General features: G+C 32.1%; 1 protein-coding gene across 1 annotated transcript; it reads left to right on the top strand.

The window, feature by feature from the left end:
- Positions 1-10,725: 10,725 nt before the first annotated feature.
- On the top strand, positions 10,726-13,108 carry LOC102627491 (dof zinc finger protein DOF2.1-like). Its single transcript, XM_006488124.4, has 2 exons — positions 10,726-11,134; positions 11,961-13,108. The coding sequence occupies exons 1-2, from the start codon at positions 11,108-11,110 to the stop codon at positions 12,852-12,854; spliced, it is 921 nt and encodes a 306-aa protein (XP_006488187.1). The 5' UTR covers positions 10,726-11,107; the 3' UTR covers positions 12,855-13,108.
- The last annotated feature ends 2,356 nt before the right edge of the window (positions 13,109-15,464 follow it).

Raw genomic sequence — 15,464 nt, 5'->3', positions numbered from 1 at the left:
AACTTCTCTGGTCTAGTATTTATCTGTTGCTTTTCTTCTTCAATAAACTACATTCTCCCTCTCCCATTTCATTTCGGAAAGAAATAAAATATTACATAAAATTTGACTGTCCTTTAGCATGCTCATAAAGTTAATAGTCTATGGAAACTTCACAAAATCATCTTTTTTGAAAAACAAATTATAAATAAGTGAATGAAACTTATTTAAATCAAATTCTTAAATTTTTAATTGACTTCTTGTTTGTTTGCAAACTTTGTAGATTTTGATGGAGAAAGACACTGAGAGCAAACTGTATGCGGAGTTTAATTAGATAAGTTTTAATTTTTAATGTAATTTAGGATATAGAGAATAAAATTATAAATACATAAAAATAAGGGTTTTATTAAAAAAAAAAAAGAGGGATGCCAATAATATCATTCTTTTTTAAAAATTGAAAAACTTAGAAGATATTACAAATTAAGATTAGGTCATTCTTCAAACAATTTAAAAGTTCATCCTCTTTCGAATCTTCATTAGATTTGTCATGAAGATCATGATAAAATATCTTCAAAGTACCTCTATAACAAATATCTCACCGACAACATTGTATATGTATCCAATTTTAGCTCTATGAGATATTTCATCAACTCTTTCAAGCATTTCCAAAAAAGAAAGGGGGGGGGGGGGTCCTAACAATTATTTAAAAAAAACATTGGGGGTAAAAATGGATAGTCGATGACATGAAACCATCCAAATATGGACCTCCTCGTCATCTTCGATTTCGAATAGTAATTGCAAACCCAACTCATAATGGTTAAAAAAAAAATTATTTTTTTTATCAAACCAAACTCATCCTATCAATATTTTTGTAGCCATAACTACCTAAACTGTGTAATATGTTAATCAAGTCGTATCAATTAAAATTTATTCAAAAAAAAAGTTAATCTTATCAACTATTTATTTTCTTTAATTTATCATTCTACACAAATATAAGAATTGCATTGTATAATCAGTCTAATGGTTGGTCGACAGAATAACGAAAGATTAGTTTGAATCTAAATATATCAAATTTACAGCATAAAAATCTACAAAAATTTATTTCATAAATTTACGCCTATTAGAGATGAGATCAACATGTCTTATCATTTGAAGTGATGAGATCTTTAAATATCAAAATTGTCTTTAAATATTGAGGCATAAATCTATCAAGATCATCATGCCCATCCGTTGTGCAGTTAGCTGGGCCTGAAAACAAGTGAATAGTCTAGACATTCATGAAACACCGAAAGGCCGAAGCTTGCTTGAGCCTTGAAGCCTACGTGAGCCTAAAAAGACAAAAGCAAAGCAACGCTGAGACCCTGGGACCTTACGTGGTCCTGGACTCCGAATCCAGCCAACTTTGGACCTAACTATGCCCTATATGATAATGATTGATTAACGAATGACCTCGCAAAAATCTTATCGTGTATGCCAAAGTTGTTGGGCTTAGGCTGCAAGTTTAGGAGCAATTACTATGTCAGTCCGTGAGAGTAAGCGGCAATAATTTAGAAATGATTTTGGAGATTTGGTTTTGGTCATTTTCAAGGGCTAATACTAGACATTGACGCCGAAAAAGTAGCACAAAAATAGACGGTCTAAAACGGTGCCAAACTTGTCTACGAATCATGTCATGTCCCTAGGCGAGGACGATGTTGAAGTTTGTTGCTTGAGTTAAAAGGATCGAATTTGGATGATGTTGAATTACAAAGACGGTACGGATATTTTAGAGTGATTTTTTTTATATATAAAAAAAAAGCTTAAGAAATTAAAGATGTGATTGACATGGAATTGGAGGAATAGGTACTAATAATAGCAATTAACAAAGACTAGTCTTAATAGTATACATAATTAAAAGTAAAAATGCTATTCTCGAATAACATTAATTTTTTTTTTTTCCAAATGGATCAAATGCTTCTCGAACTATAAAATCATTATAAAAACTACCTTCAAGGATTTTACAATACATGGTTATTGATATTTACAATTAGAACATCGTTAAAAAATTTTATAATAGTCGATGCACACAATTAAGATATGTAAAGTTTAAATGGGTCATATCTAATTTCAAATATTTCGTAGTAAATAAATTCCCACCATGGGAGAAGTTGAGGAAATGATTTTCAATCAAGCTACTGAGTGGATTCTATTTAAAAATAGTTTTAATATTATTAAAAGTACACCCAAGCACATCACAAGTTAAACTTGTTCCTAGGCCAATATTTAGCTTTATGCTTGTGACATTCAGTCGTTCATGGAGGGTGTAATTCAGCGATAGAATTAAAGCCAAGTGTACTGACTCCATGCACGATCTGTAAAACAACAGTTCTCTAAATATTATCCAAAATCTAGTAGATTGGGGCAAAGTCTTAATCACGAAGAATACTATTCTCTCTCGTGGACCTGATTTTAATCACTTATTGTGGAACATGTAATTGACGTGGCTCCATGTGCAATGTCACTGTTTGCTACTTTTTTGTCACTGGAATTCTCGTGTAGCTGAGACCAGGTGAAGCAAAGAATCTTTGTTTTTACTTTTTATATTAAAAAAAAAAGGTTTTAAAATTTTAATTGTAATGATTGGACTTCACATTTAACCTATATATGACAATAATCTATGTCTTAGAAATTGTTGATATATGGTGTGATAAATACACACACGCGCCCGTTAATATTATAAGTTAAGCCCAAAGCAAAATTCTTGGTTGCCCATTTTCAAATTTGAAATTCTGATTCAAAATGGCGGTGATACGATTTGATCCATGTGCCATAAAGTTGCAAATGAGCTAGGCTATCATTTTATATTTTTTTCTAGATGAAGATCTAGAACAACTGTGATTGAAGATTGCTGCATAGAATATTCATCATAGTTCCATTATGAAGATAGGTGTAACAAAAATTTATTTATTGCCAAAAGCGTACAAAATAGTTAAGACTAGGTATAATCCTTTTTGTTCCCTCCCCCTCAAAAAAAAAAAAAAATCAGCAAATTATTCAAATTGAGTAAATTCTTATGTATTGCATGTAGAGGCGAGTATCATGGGCGGACCCAACTAAGGATTAAGAGGGGCTTCAATCCTTTATGAGCCATTAATTTTTCTTTTAAATGTACCTTAAGTCCCTTCTAAAAGAGTTAAATAAAAAGAATTTGAATACATTTTTTATATAACAAAAAGAAAAATTTGATGGTTTTCAAGACTTGATTCAATGGTAAGAGTGTTATTTGATGGTTTTAAAGACTTGGTTCAAATCTTAATAGCCACGTTATTTTATTTTTTTGAATATTTTGTGTAAACTACTTAGAAAAATGATACTTTCATGCTTTTAAAATAAATAATTTTTTTATTATTTAGAATTTAAAATAAAGTAATGGAAATTGAGTTTATGAGACTTAAAATGCATTCAAGTGAACATTAAAAAAAAAAAAGCGTCCCAAATTAAATAAAAATTTTTAAACTAAACCCCCCTCATTTAAGTGCCTAGGTCCACTACTGACAGGTATAGATTAGGTTCGACCAGGTTTATAAAAATTCAATCCAACCTAGTATTGATTGGGTTGAGGGAAAAATCATCTCAGCCTAACCCTTAGATCATCGAGTTAAGATGGGTTGGGTTGATTGAAATAAAAAATTCAAAATTTAAACATAGACAACGATTGAAAAATAACTATTTGATAATTAAAAGTAATTTCAATGAAAAAACATATTAATTCTCTTTCATGACATTAAATGTTGTCCATTATATATTTGTGCCAAACATCTATTAATAAATAGGGCAACAAAAATAAAGATTGTACAAAAAAATTATATAATGTGATATTTGAAAATCTATCAACTTACTTTTAGTGAAATTTTGGGTTTGATTTATAAATTTTGAATCTAAGGAATTCAATCAATATCAGGTTTACTAAAGAGAAATTGAAAAAAAAAAGTCTCTTTTATAAAAGAATAAAAAGTGTTAGGTTGACAGATAATATTAATTTTACTATGACTCTTATTGTTCTTGGGTTAAGATTGGGTTTGGTTAGGTTCATGTTAATGAATTCAACCCAATCATTAATTGGGTTAAAAAAAATTAATCCAATCAATCAATCTAAATTTAATTGAATTGGGTTGGATTGGATTTGCACACTGTAATTAAATGTAGATAATTGATATGAATATAGATTACGTTATTACGTAAACGTTATTAATCACAAGCTAGAAACAATAAAAAGCCACAAATTCTCATGCACTATGAAAACAAATAAAACTACATTAAAATTTATGATTTTTAGTTGTTTTTTGACTAAATATCATCAATCAACTCTCTCTCTCTCTCTCTCTCTCTCTCTTTCTCTCTACACACACACACACGTGCGCGCGCGCACACGCACACACTCACATATTTATAATAAGAACATTCTTACGCTTGGTAATGGACATGGTTAACTCACATAATTAGTATAATAAAATTATTTAAAAATCAATTGACAAAACCTTTAAAAATTTAACTTTAAAGAGTTTTATTTATTTATTTAACGCACGCATACTAGTCAACCTCAAACATAAGACTTGAGTCCTTCAAAAACCGCTTTACCACTAGAGCTAAACATTGTCTCACTCAAAGAATGTAAACATTAAAACTTAAGTTTATTAAGAGAATTAGTTTAGGGCATTCAAATGAAATAACAATAATAATATTATTATAATAATATAGTGGTGAGACGAGAGAGAGGAAATCGTTGCGTCTATATCTCTCTCAATGTGGATACCTGCGGTCATTCACGTTGAAAGTCCCCCCTTCAAATACGTTACCGAACGCAAAATTGGAATCTAGCATTTTTGAATAACGGCCGATTCATGATTATTACTTATTAGTTTATAATACGACCACTTCACCGTTTCGTGTTCCTTGTCCTAATTCCGGGGCCTGGACAAAACCAATCCATTACCAAACCCCACAATAGCCAAGGACCATGACGTCTTTGGCCCTCCCCCACCCCATACTCCCTCTCGTGCCTCGCGTGATAACCACACCCCATAATTTCTCCCACGTGCCGATTACCCACTTGGCCATTTCTTTTTTCAGTAGTTAATAATTAATTAATTTACACTCTTTTTATGTTTTATCGTTATCCATGTATAACCACTCCGGATAACGAACTACCATCAATCACGTGTTTTTAAGTTATTATTTTGACAATGGATTTATGATTTTTGGTAATAAATGTTGAGACACAAGGAATTTACTCGATCCCACTTGTATTTCTGAATATTAGAATATTGACTTAATTCAATTCCTATTTTCGCCGAAATTCATTTTTTATTTATTAGAGTTTGACACAAGCTAACAAGACTTTTTGACACAAAATGGGACAATATTTTCAACATCTAATCTTTATTTTATTAATAAATCCTTTAAATTACCTTCATTAAATCCAACATTGAATAGGATGATACGACTTTAGGAAGCAAAAAAATAATTTGAAATCTAAAATTAATAGGTCCTCATTACTTTTTTATTTTAATTTTAAAAATTAGATTCTACTCACCTATTTCATGGGTTCAAATCCAAGTTCCTTTTCTTTTATGAGTGCGAGCATTTAAAAATGCAGGCTTTGAGTTCATTATATGAATTTCAGAACAAGATAAGTTCATCAAACTCATCAAAATATTGAAATCACTTAAATCGGATTGAATCCAAGTGACAACTTGTAACCATATAAGCTTATTTTGTTCTTTTTCTATACCTTTTATAAGGGTTATTTGTAAACTAATAATAATAATAATAAATATAAGCTAATGGATGAAAGATTAAGACTTAATGGATGAAAGATTAAGACTTAAGAGCGACGCCATTCGGACAAAGCCCAGGTGGTGGACCCTTGCTCTCATAAATATGAGAGCATCAATTCAAATTTTTATGAATTCAAATTCACTCTTAATAAAATATGATTGAGTGAAATTAATTTGTAGTTATAGGTAGAGCAGACATTTCTCAAATTGTAATCTCAATAATTTGTTAACAGATGTAAATATCTAATGTAATATTAATTGTAAAAAGGAAAAAAAGAAACTTAAGAGAGATCGTTGTAACTCAGTGAGAACGCTCGTACGGCAACATTCCTTAATTTTGCAAATAAATAAATAAAATGAAATGTGAAACTGGGGATGATACTTTGCTTCACGAAGGAGGAGAATGGGGAGTACGGGGCCCACAATCAGCCGACTACAGAAGCTGGAGCCCACCTGGTTGTGGGAGATTTTGACAGTGTCGTTAAATGTTAATAATCCAAATCTCGTCTAAATTTGCTGTTGTGTGTTAATGTTCCATCTTTCCTCGTAAACTGAAATATTCGTCTCTTAGCCGCATTTTACAAGCCACGTGTTCGGTCAGACAATCTGGCATCTACCTGCGGGTCCCGCCTCCCACCGACCAATCACTTAGCTCTGTCCCTTCTTGCTCGCTTGTCTCTGCATGGCCCGGCCCCCACCCTCCCCAGCGAGTCCTCGCCATCAGCTCTCTATTTCCTCGTCAAGCTACGCGCCTACGGCTTCCCCTTTCACCTGTTGGGTTCGTATTTTGTTGTTTCTTCATTTTTCTTTTAGGTACTTATTTTATCTTCCCTTGTTTTTATTTTTTATTATCATATTCACACCTAGGATGGATATATAATATTTCAATTAATTTGAAAATAGTATATAAAACTTAGTTTTATCCTTTTATCTGAATGAGAAAACATTAGAATAGTGATATGTTTCTATAAAAAATAGCACAAGAACTCTAAAGACAAAAATATGTTTTATCACTTATAGCAATATATATATATATATTATCTTTTAGTGATCAGTGTCTTTTTCCGCACGTATCACTACCCAAACATAACATGTCATTACCCACTAGTGATCATGAGATAATGTTGCATGTTTTAGGATATCACCTAGTTATCCTAAAAGTATTTGAGTTTGGAATCGAGGTAAGGTGACTTTGAAATTAAGATATTATGATTTTGTTAATCAATAACCGTGGTTGAATATAATAATTAATTGTAACTTGAAATTAATATATTATGATTTTGTTAATCAATAGCCGTGGTTGAATATAATAATTAATTGTAACTTGTGACTATAAAAGAGATTGTGATTTACTAAACTAAATCCGACATATAATAGTGATCAGTATATATATATATATATATATATATATATATATTAAACTAATTAAAATTACGACACGACAATTCCATTAGGATCCTCGGATCATATCCTAACTTAGTTAGAAAATTGCTATCGTCACTAAGGAAATGACATAAAGCTCGGGACTCGATAAATGAAAACTTTGTTGGGCAAAAAATTGATGGTTAAGTTCTTATAAAATATCTATCATGACTGATGACACGACAATTCCATTCAACATTTTCTTTTTTCTAATAGAAGCCTTTACTAGGAGCATGCAGAGGCACGCCATTACCCTACCAACCTTAACTCAGTGAATAAAGCTTGCCATTCTTAGCAATGCATTGAGTCTGCTCAGTGCCAAATTGTTATAGATCATCAAACGAAACTAATCCTCTGAAAAGGAAAATAAATAAATAAATAAAACAAAACTGAGCCATCGAGATTCTCTTTGAGACTTGAGAATGGGAATGCTGATTCTTTTCTTAACAAGAGATGCTACCTTGTGTCTCGGGCACAGTTTCCTACATCATTTCTCACTTTTGCTTTTTTAATTATTCAGTGTTTTTCTTTATTTGACTGGACTGGTTTCTCATTTGACCGGTCAACTAAATTAACTTGACCCATCGCTAATCCCTATCTAGTATCCACTATCCACACTCTGTGACCCCACCACCACCAATTAAAGTGCTGTGTTTCCACATTCTTGTCACTAACAAAATTTCCTAATTCTACCTTCGTTTGTCGCTCCTTTGATTTTTCTTTTATAGCAATATATGCTTCTGTTTTATTGTAAATCATCCCAAAGGATTTCATATCAGTTGATCAAGGAAATCTCGAGTATTGCTTATGACTTGTATATCTCCTCTAGGACATTTGTGTCATGTATACTTCTTAACTATTTAATCACAAAAAATTAAAAATTAAATGATAGAAAAAAAAATTATTAGGTGCAATCAATACATACTTTTTTTATATATTGAATTCACGTAACATGTGTATTTTTATTGGTTGAGAGCGTTGAAATAATGCAATTAGAAAGAAGAAACTTTTTCCTATACATAAACATTGTAATTCATCATTGAGAGTAATTAACAATCTTTTTGATTGTCTAATTAACTTGGACGTTACACTGTCTTAAGATGAACATTTTATTTATTTTTTTGTTTAGTTATTGTTGGATAGGATCTAAGATCAATATTGGTATTAGTAATGTTTCAAAACTCAAAATACTATAGATCCAAAACTAGCATATGATATCGTAAATTCGCTCAATAATTTTTGTGTACTTGAAACGGGAGAGGTGCCGAAGCAAATTCTTTTAGAATCCAAAGGAAATCTAAGTGGGTTCAATCATTGATTGTTTATTATTTTCATTTCTGACAGAAGATGACAGGTTAGAATTCCGGTTGGTGGTCACATTGATTTTCTCGCCATTCCAAGAATCTTGGTCCATAAATGGGATTTATATTTAATTTCTCAAGAAAAATAAAAGGTGGCTATATGTTAGCCCTCTGATCTTTATTTGATTGCCTGATGATCATAATTTGATGAGTGGATCGCATGTGGATTGATTGCTTCTTTTATGTGTTCTCATTCTGCTAAAATACAGAAATGTGCTTTAATGACTTTATTATATTTTATAAAACTTTCTTTTTGATGTTTTAATTATAAAGAATTGGGTCTTGATAGAATTTAAGCAATTAAATAGAATGAAGGTTAATGGTTTCCAACTTACGAAGAAAAAGACATCATGTTATCATTTTGGATAGATGGGGTTTTATATTTATGATTAGTTAAGGTTTATAAAGAAGATGGAATAGAAGATAACAAAAAATTCTATGGACCCATGTGACATACAAACATGTATTAAATTATCTTTTCATAATCGACTGTACTGACAATTTTTTTTAAAAAAAAATTAATTCAACATTTGGATTTAATTATCTTATAGTATATATGTTCCATAACAATAATAATATGCTTACAAAATTTATATCCCTACTAATTGACATATGATGTGATATTCTGCTACATGTCAAATAGTTATATGCATTGTTCATGGTGATTTAAACTTCAATCCTGACTTTATAAGTGCAGCTGCAGCATTACTAATATCGTAACTATATTTGAAGTCTTTTTCAATAAATTTCTAGTCTTCTTGGTCTGTATCAAGTCATAGTTGGTCAATGGCATGTGTGTTGAAAAACCCTAAAAGATTTCATGAACATAATTATTATGCAAGCTGGAACAATTTGTGGAGACAGATGCATGGATCAGTCGCAATCTGGCATATAAGTATCCATGATGTGACCATGTAGATGTCATCGATGATAAAATTGGCTGCTTCGCTATTCCTTTAATTTGATTAATTTATCAAAATTATATAAAACTCAAATAAATCTATTCAAATTACCAATGGAAACATGAAAAAGATTGTAATACAATAACCTCTAAAACATAACATAATGGTAGGTTAATTTCAAAATTGAAGGGGACCAAGACTAGTCACAAAAATTTGTGCCCCAGAAGGAGCAGTAGTGGGCACAGCGAGAATGACACAAAGCAATTAAAGCCATGCATGAAAGCAAATTCCATGGTGGTGCTGGTTGTTAAATAAAATATTTTGTAATTGAAACCCACAAGATGAAGATGAAGACGAAATTCTTTCTATCATTTTCACTAGTGTCCCCCTGCTGTCACTCACCATCATTATAAGTCCACATCATCAGAACCTTCAACAAACAAACAGCAATTCAGCAACAGCAACTATTGGCATTGGGATCCAAATCAATCTAACCCGTCAGATCTTCATCATCATCATCACTCCACTGGGCCCCCGTACATAATCTCTCACCTTGTACACACCTAAGGACCAAATCTCTGTTTTTATTTATTTATTTATATTTTTTTTGTGTCTTTTTGTTTCGATAAACATGGGGTTTATGCATTATTGGATTTATATGTAGGATTAATTTCACTCTACTCTTATTATTGTTGAAAATCATCAAAATACCCCAATATTAATGTAAAGTCATCAACACAGCACCCCTGATCATAATAGACACTCGCGTATAAAGATTTTTTTTATCTTAAAGGGATCGATTTCTCTTTACACATTCATTATAGAAGAAAATAATTTACTTTGTATTTGTGCATGATACTGAGGTATGTTAAGGTGCCTAAATGGCTAAATTGATAAAAAAAGAAAAATTGTCTATGACAAACAAAGGTGTCCAGTAACTGCTGCCTGCTGGGGGCACATTGATGAGTAACAATAATAATGGGGCAATGTTGAGCTGTTTCAATAATAATGGAGGTGGAGTGGAATTAACCATAATGTTATTTGCCCAAGTGAATAAATCGCAGAGTTATTGGCGACTGGGGATGGTGGTAGTGGTGGGGACCACATGAAGTGGGACCCCCAAAGTATAGTTGCATCCACGCGGGAAGGGCCCACTCAGCTAATAGAAGCGAGCTGGCTCGTATGTCATATCCTATGATATGAATCCGTTGCATAAGAAAATTTTATTTTTATTTAAAAAAAAGAAAAGAGAGAGAACTGGAATTTTCTGATAGCAATTGCTTTGCTTTGCTTGCTTTCCCTGCGTGCAAGAAAATATCACATCGATCATCTCGTACGAAAACTCATCATTACAAAACTCTCTCTTCTCCTTTTTTATCTCTCTGTCTAAAAATTTTAAAAAACAAATAAGTTAGTTTAAATCCCACCATTTTGCTTTATATATTAAGAGCCCTAGTCCTTATTTGCTTCACTTTGCATGACTCTCAAAACCATCTCTCTCTCTCTCTCTCTCTTCCTCTTGAGTCTTTCTCTTCAGCTAAGCTAAGCTTGTCACTCTCTTAGAAAAAAAATTATAAAAATTCAACTTTGTTTCAATTATTCTGAAGACTGTTTGATTATTGTTGCATGGATGGATGCTTCAAGTGGACAACATCAGGTAGGATTTGACAAGATTTTATTATTTATTTGAATTCTTCATTGTATTTTGTTAACTTTGATTACCTTTTGTTCATTCCCTTCTTTTCCTTTTCATGGGTTCTTTTTAACTGCACTAGTGATTCTGGATTTGGGTTTAATTGGAAAGTTAATTTTTTTTATTTGGTTATAATAGACTACTTTTAGTTACTATTTAATGTCTATATAGAGGAAAAAGAAAAGATTTTTGAGCTTTTTTAATTTTATTTTCTAGGGAATTTGTTTCTTTTCCTTCTTTTTTTTTTGGAAGTGGGTGTTGGTGTTTATGTGGTTATGTTTATATTCTAATTCATATTTGTTATTAGTCTTGATTATTCTACCTTTCTCTTGTTTACTTTCCCTTATGGGATTTGTATACTCTCCTTTGAAAAAAAATCTTGAAATTAATCATGTGATTATACATAAGGTTGGGGAGAATATTGATGAAGACCTTTCAATTTCACTTTTTTTTTTAATAACTCATTTCGGTTGTCTGTTAAATTAAATCTGAGAAGATAATTTTCTCTTCATACAATCGGTTTTTCTATTATACATTAGTATATAGCATTTTATTGGTGATTAATTTTAAAGTAACCAATATCATGAGGATTTCAAATTAGGGTCTTCCAATATTGAATTCAATCCGATTCCCTATTATCAACTTGGAAAATTGAGATCAATTTATATATATATAACATTAGAAGTTACAAGATCTTTCTTGAGTATTTTGATAAGTTTTTTTTTACAATTTGCCAATTTAAAGTGTTTTAATTTGAAATTGTGTTGTTGTCAACTTGTCATCAATTCAGGAAATGGCTACTCATTCATTGGAAAGCATGTTGGTTTGCTCAAAAGCACAACAAGAAAGGAAGCCAAGGCCTCAACCAGAACAAGCTCTCAAATGCCCAAGATGTGACTCCACCAACACAAAATTCTGCTACTACAACAACTACAGCCTCTCTCAGCCAAGATACTTCTGCAAATCTTGCAGGAGGTATTGGACCAAAGGCGGCACACTCAGAAATGTTCCGGTGGGTGGAGGGTGCAGGAAAAACAAACGGTCGTCATCCTCGTCATCAAAGAGAAGCCAAGATCAACCATTGATGAGTTCCAACACAAGCCCTCTCACCAATTTCCCTCCCTTGAGTTATGACACCAATGACTTGAGTCTTGCATTTGCTAGGCTCCAAAAGCAAAACGGTGGGCAACTAGGGTTTGACGATCAGCATGATTTTTCTATTTTGGGGAACCCAGTAAGTAGCCACTGTGACATTCTTGGAAACCCTAGCATTAGCAGCAGCACTTCAGCTACAACAACCCCAGCATTTCTTGATGCACTAAGAAGTGGATTCCTAGACACCCACAACAATTTTCAGAATTTGTATTATGGGTTTGGTAATGCAAACAGTATGGGTGAAGTTGATCATCATCATCATCATCATCATCATGTTAATCACAATCATGATCATGGTGCTAGTGCAGAAATGTTAATGCCATTTGGAGACCATCAAATGAGCGCTACAAATGCAACAACAACAGCTGTCACAGTAACAACAATGAAGCAAGAGTTGTGCAACAGCAGAGAAAGTGAGAACAGCAAGGTCTTGTGGGGCTTCCCATGGCAGCTCAACAATGCAGATGCTAGCATGAACAATGAACTTAATTCAACTTGGCATGGATTACTCAATAGCCCTCTAATGTAAACCCAACGCTGCCGCTCACCATAATGTGAGAAGCAGCATCACCCACTAGATCAAATCACGTTTTGTGTTAAAAAGATCTAATTTAAGTGTTACATGAATCGTCATGTGTCCATTTCAATTTGTAATTTTTGTTCTTTTCATTATGTTTTTCGCTATTGGTTGATAAGCTCTATATAGGGAATTGTCAGATTTGTTTTTGCTAACAAAATAGTAATTGGAAGTTGCAGAAGGGATATAACATATTTTGTACTAGACCTTGAGAGTGATGTTTCATAGTTGGTGCAATATGAACTCTGAAACACTGGGCAGTGATTTTGGATTTTATTTTGAATTCCAGTGGTGGTTTCAATATGTTCCACCATGATTGCTTCTAATTTTCAGGTAGATTCTAAGGACCATATAATAATAAATTATTTAATTGTAAATAAATAATTGTACGATAACGGATTTGTTGGGTTTTTGATTCTTAGTCATTCTCCCCAAGCAATAGAAATTTCAGTGATAGGCATGAGCTCTAATTTCGGTAAGGATTTCGCTCTCTAGTCAAGGACCAAATCTTGGTTAAGATTTTGGCGTGACAAAATTGCTCAGTAACAGTTTGAATATTATAACATTTGCCAAGAAAATTTGAATATTATATTAATCCTTACTGTCAGTCTATCACCCATTTGCATTAGCATTAAACAATCAGCTAAAACCGGATTGGTAATACAATTAGGTGGGTCAAGGATAAGGAAATCATGGTAAAATTCCATTTGAATTAGGGCTAGTTTCGGTATGAAATAATCAACCGAATATAAAAAAAATAAAAAAGTGTTCGGTAAATTGTGTTATTTAAAATAGAATATTATTGAGAGTATTGTGAGTTTGAAAAATAGAGTATTACTTAAAAATTTATAATACAAAAACGTTAAATATACAATAATATAATAAAATGTCGTTAAATTAATATTTGATAGATTGGAAACTTCATTAAATAATAGTTTTTTTTATCAATTATGACATAGGATCAACATATTAAATTATAATTCGATCAATTGATACTCTTTTAATTTATATAATTTTCTCAATTCCAAAAGAATTAATTTATTGAACGTAGATCAGTTAGTTCAATCTCTTTCAATAAAAGTAAGAAGTCATGGGTTTATGTTCAAGGGATGTGTTTAATTAGGGGATCGGTGCAAGGCATTACAAAAAAAAAAAAAAAATCGTCAATGAAAAATATTAATAGCATAAAGTAAAATGCCAATAGATGAGTTTACCAGATAAAAAAGTTAATAATGGTAAAACTTGGTTAACTAATTGTTGTAATGATGTATTAGAGCTATGGTTAAAATAATAAGGTGAAACTAGAAACTCTAAAAGTGTGTTTAGTTATTTGATTGATTATCTTGTAAGTTGCTTTTTTTTAAAAAAAAATTATGAAACAAATAGATTAAAAAATATACTCCACTTTGTTTTTATTAAAAAAATAAATAAATAAACTGCTTGTCTCGTTTTAGCATCAATTCCAAACGATGCCTTAAACAACTTAATTATCATTGTTATTTTTTAAACTAGTGTGTTTTTTACGCTTGTTAAAAAACACTATAGCATGACATCGCCAATCACATGCTAAATTGGTAATTTACACTTGCGTATTGCGTGGAAACATAAATTAGTAAGAATTCCAATGGGTCAGGGGAAATGTGGAACGGCGGTGGATTATATTTGGGTTTACGGTCAATGACATTTGAATTTGATGAGGAAGAAGAATATTCGGGTAGTAAACCAATTTGAACACTTCATTGTCTCAGTTTCTTTAGTGTGTGACTGTGACTGTGACTGTTAGTGTGAGTGTGACTCTGGCACCGGGCAATTAGCTGCCGCCACCTGCCAGCTACTGACGAAAAGAAGAGCCTTCGACGTAAATGACAGTTCTGTCCCACTCAAATGTCGAAAATCACAAAATTAATATTAAAAAAAAAGATGAAATGAACTTTCCTTCAAACTTCTCCTTGACTTTGGGCAGATAAGGGCTGACCCAACGCGCGTCGTTGCCAACGATACGAGCCATATTGTGAGACCCACAGCACAGATTTACCAATCATGAGCTGCCGCGCCCGATGTCGCCCATGTTATCAAAATTCTTAGGCAGACAAGGATTTTGAGGTTATTTTGATTTCCTGTGGACGATCAGGCAGCATCATAATTTGTATGCACCCCACCCAGGGTTTGGGCCCGATTCAAAAGAACAGTTTGAATGAAGATCAACAATGCACTTTCAAGTCATAAATCAGAACTTCGCTTTTGAGGCAAGGAAGATACAAATTTACTGGTTAATTTTCCATGAGATCTGAGCCTTTGCAATAATAATACCAAACCTGCATGAGTTACTTTTCACACCTTTGAATGAATTTACAAAATGCCCTTGTTGTTAAGTTTGTTTAAGCAAACCTTATTTGATTAATAAAACACTTGCTGGAAACACCTCTACTTGATTGCTGATACACTATTTTGCATTCTTAAAACTTATATGGCTTAAATTCTTAAATCTTGAACAAATCAATCATAGTGATGAATAAGATGTAACAGAGCACAAGCTGCATCTCACAAGACTCATCAAACAGA

Source organism: Citrus sinensis, chromosome 8 (genome assembly GCF_022201045.2).
Source record: "Citrus sinensis cultivar Valencia sweet orange chromosome 8, DVS_A1.0, whole genome shotgun sequence".
NCBI lineage: Eukaryota > Viridiplantae > Streptophyta > Magnoliopsida > Sapindales > Rutaceae > Citrus > Citrus sinensis.
The sequence above is the reverse complement of the archived record's forward strand: the minus strand, read 5'-3'. Positions and strand labels throughout refer to the sequence as shown.

Bases quoted from the DNA above. Each gene is read 5' to 3' on its own strand.
- LOC102627491 (XM_006488124.4), top strand. From the start codon at position 11,108: ATGGATGCTTCAAGTGGACAACATCAG. The intron at 11,135-11,960 runs GTAGGATTTGAC...TCATCAATTCAG, and splicing joins CTTCAAGTGGACAACATCAG to GAAATGGCTACTCATTCATT.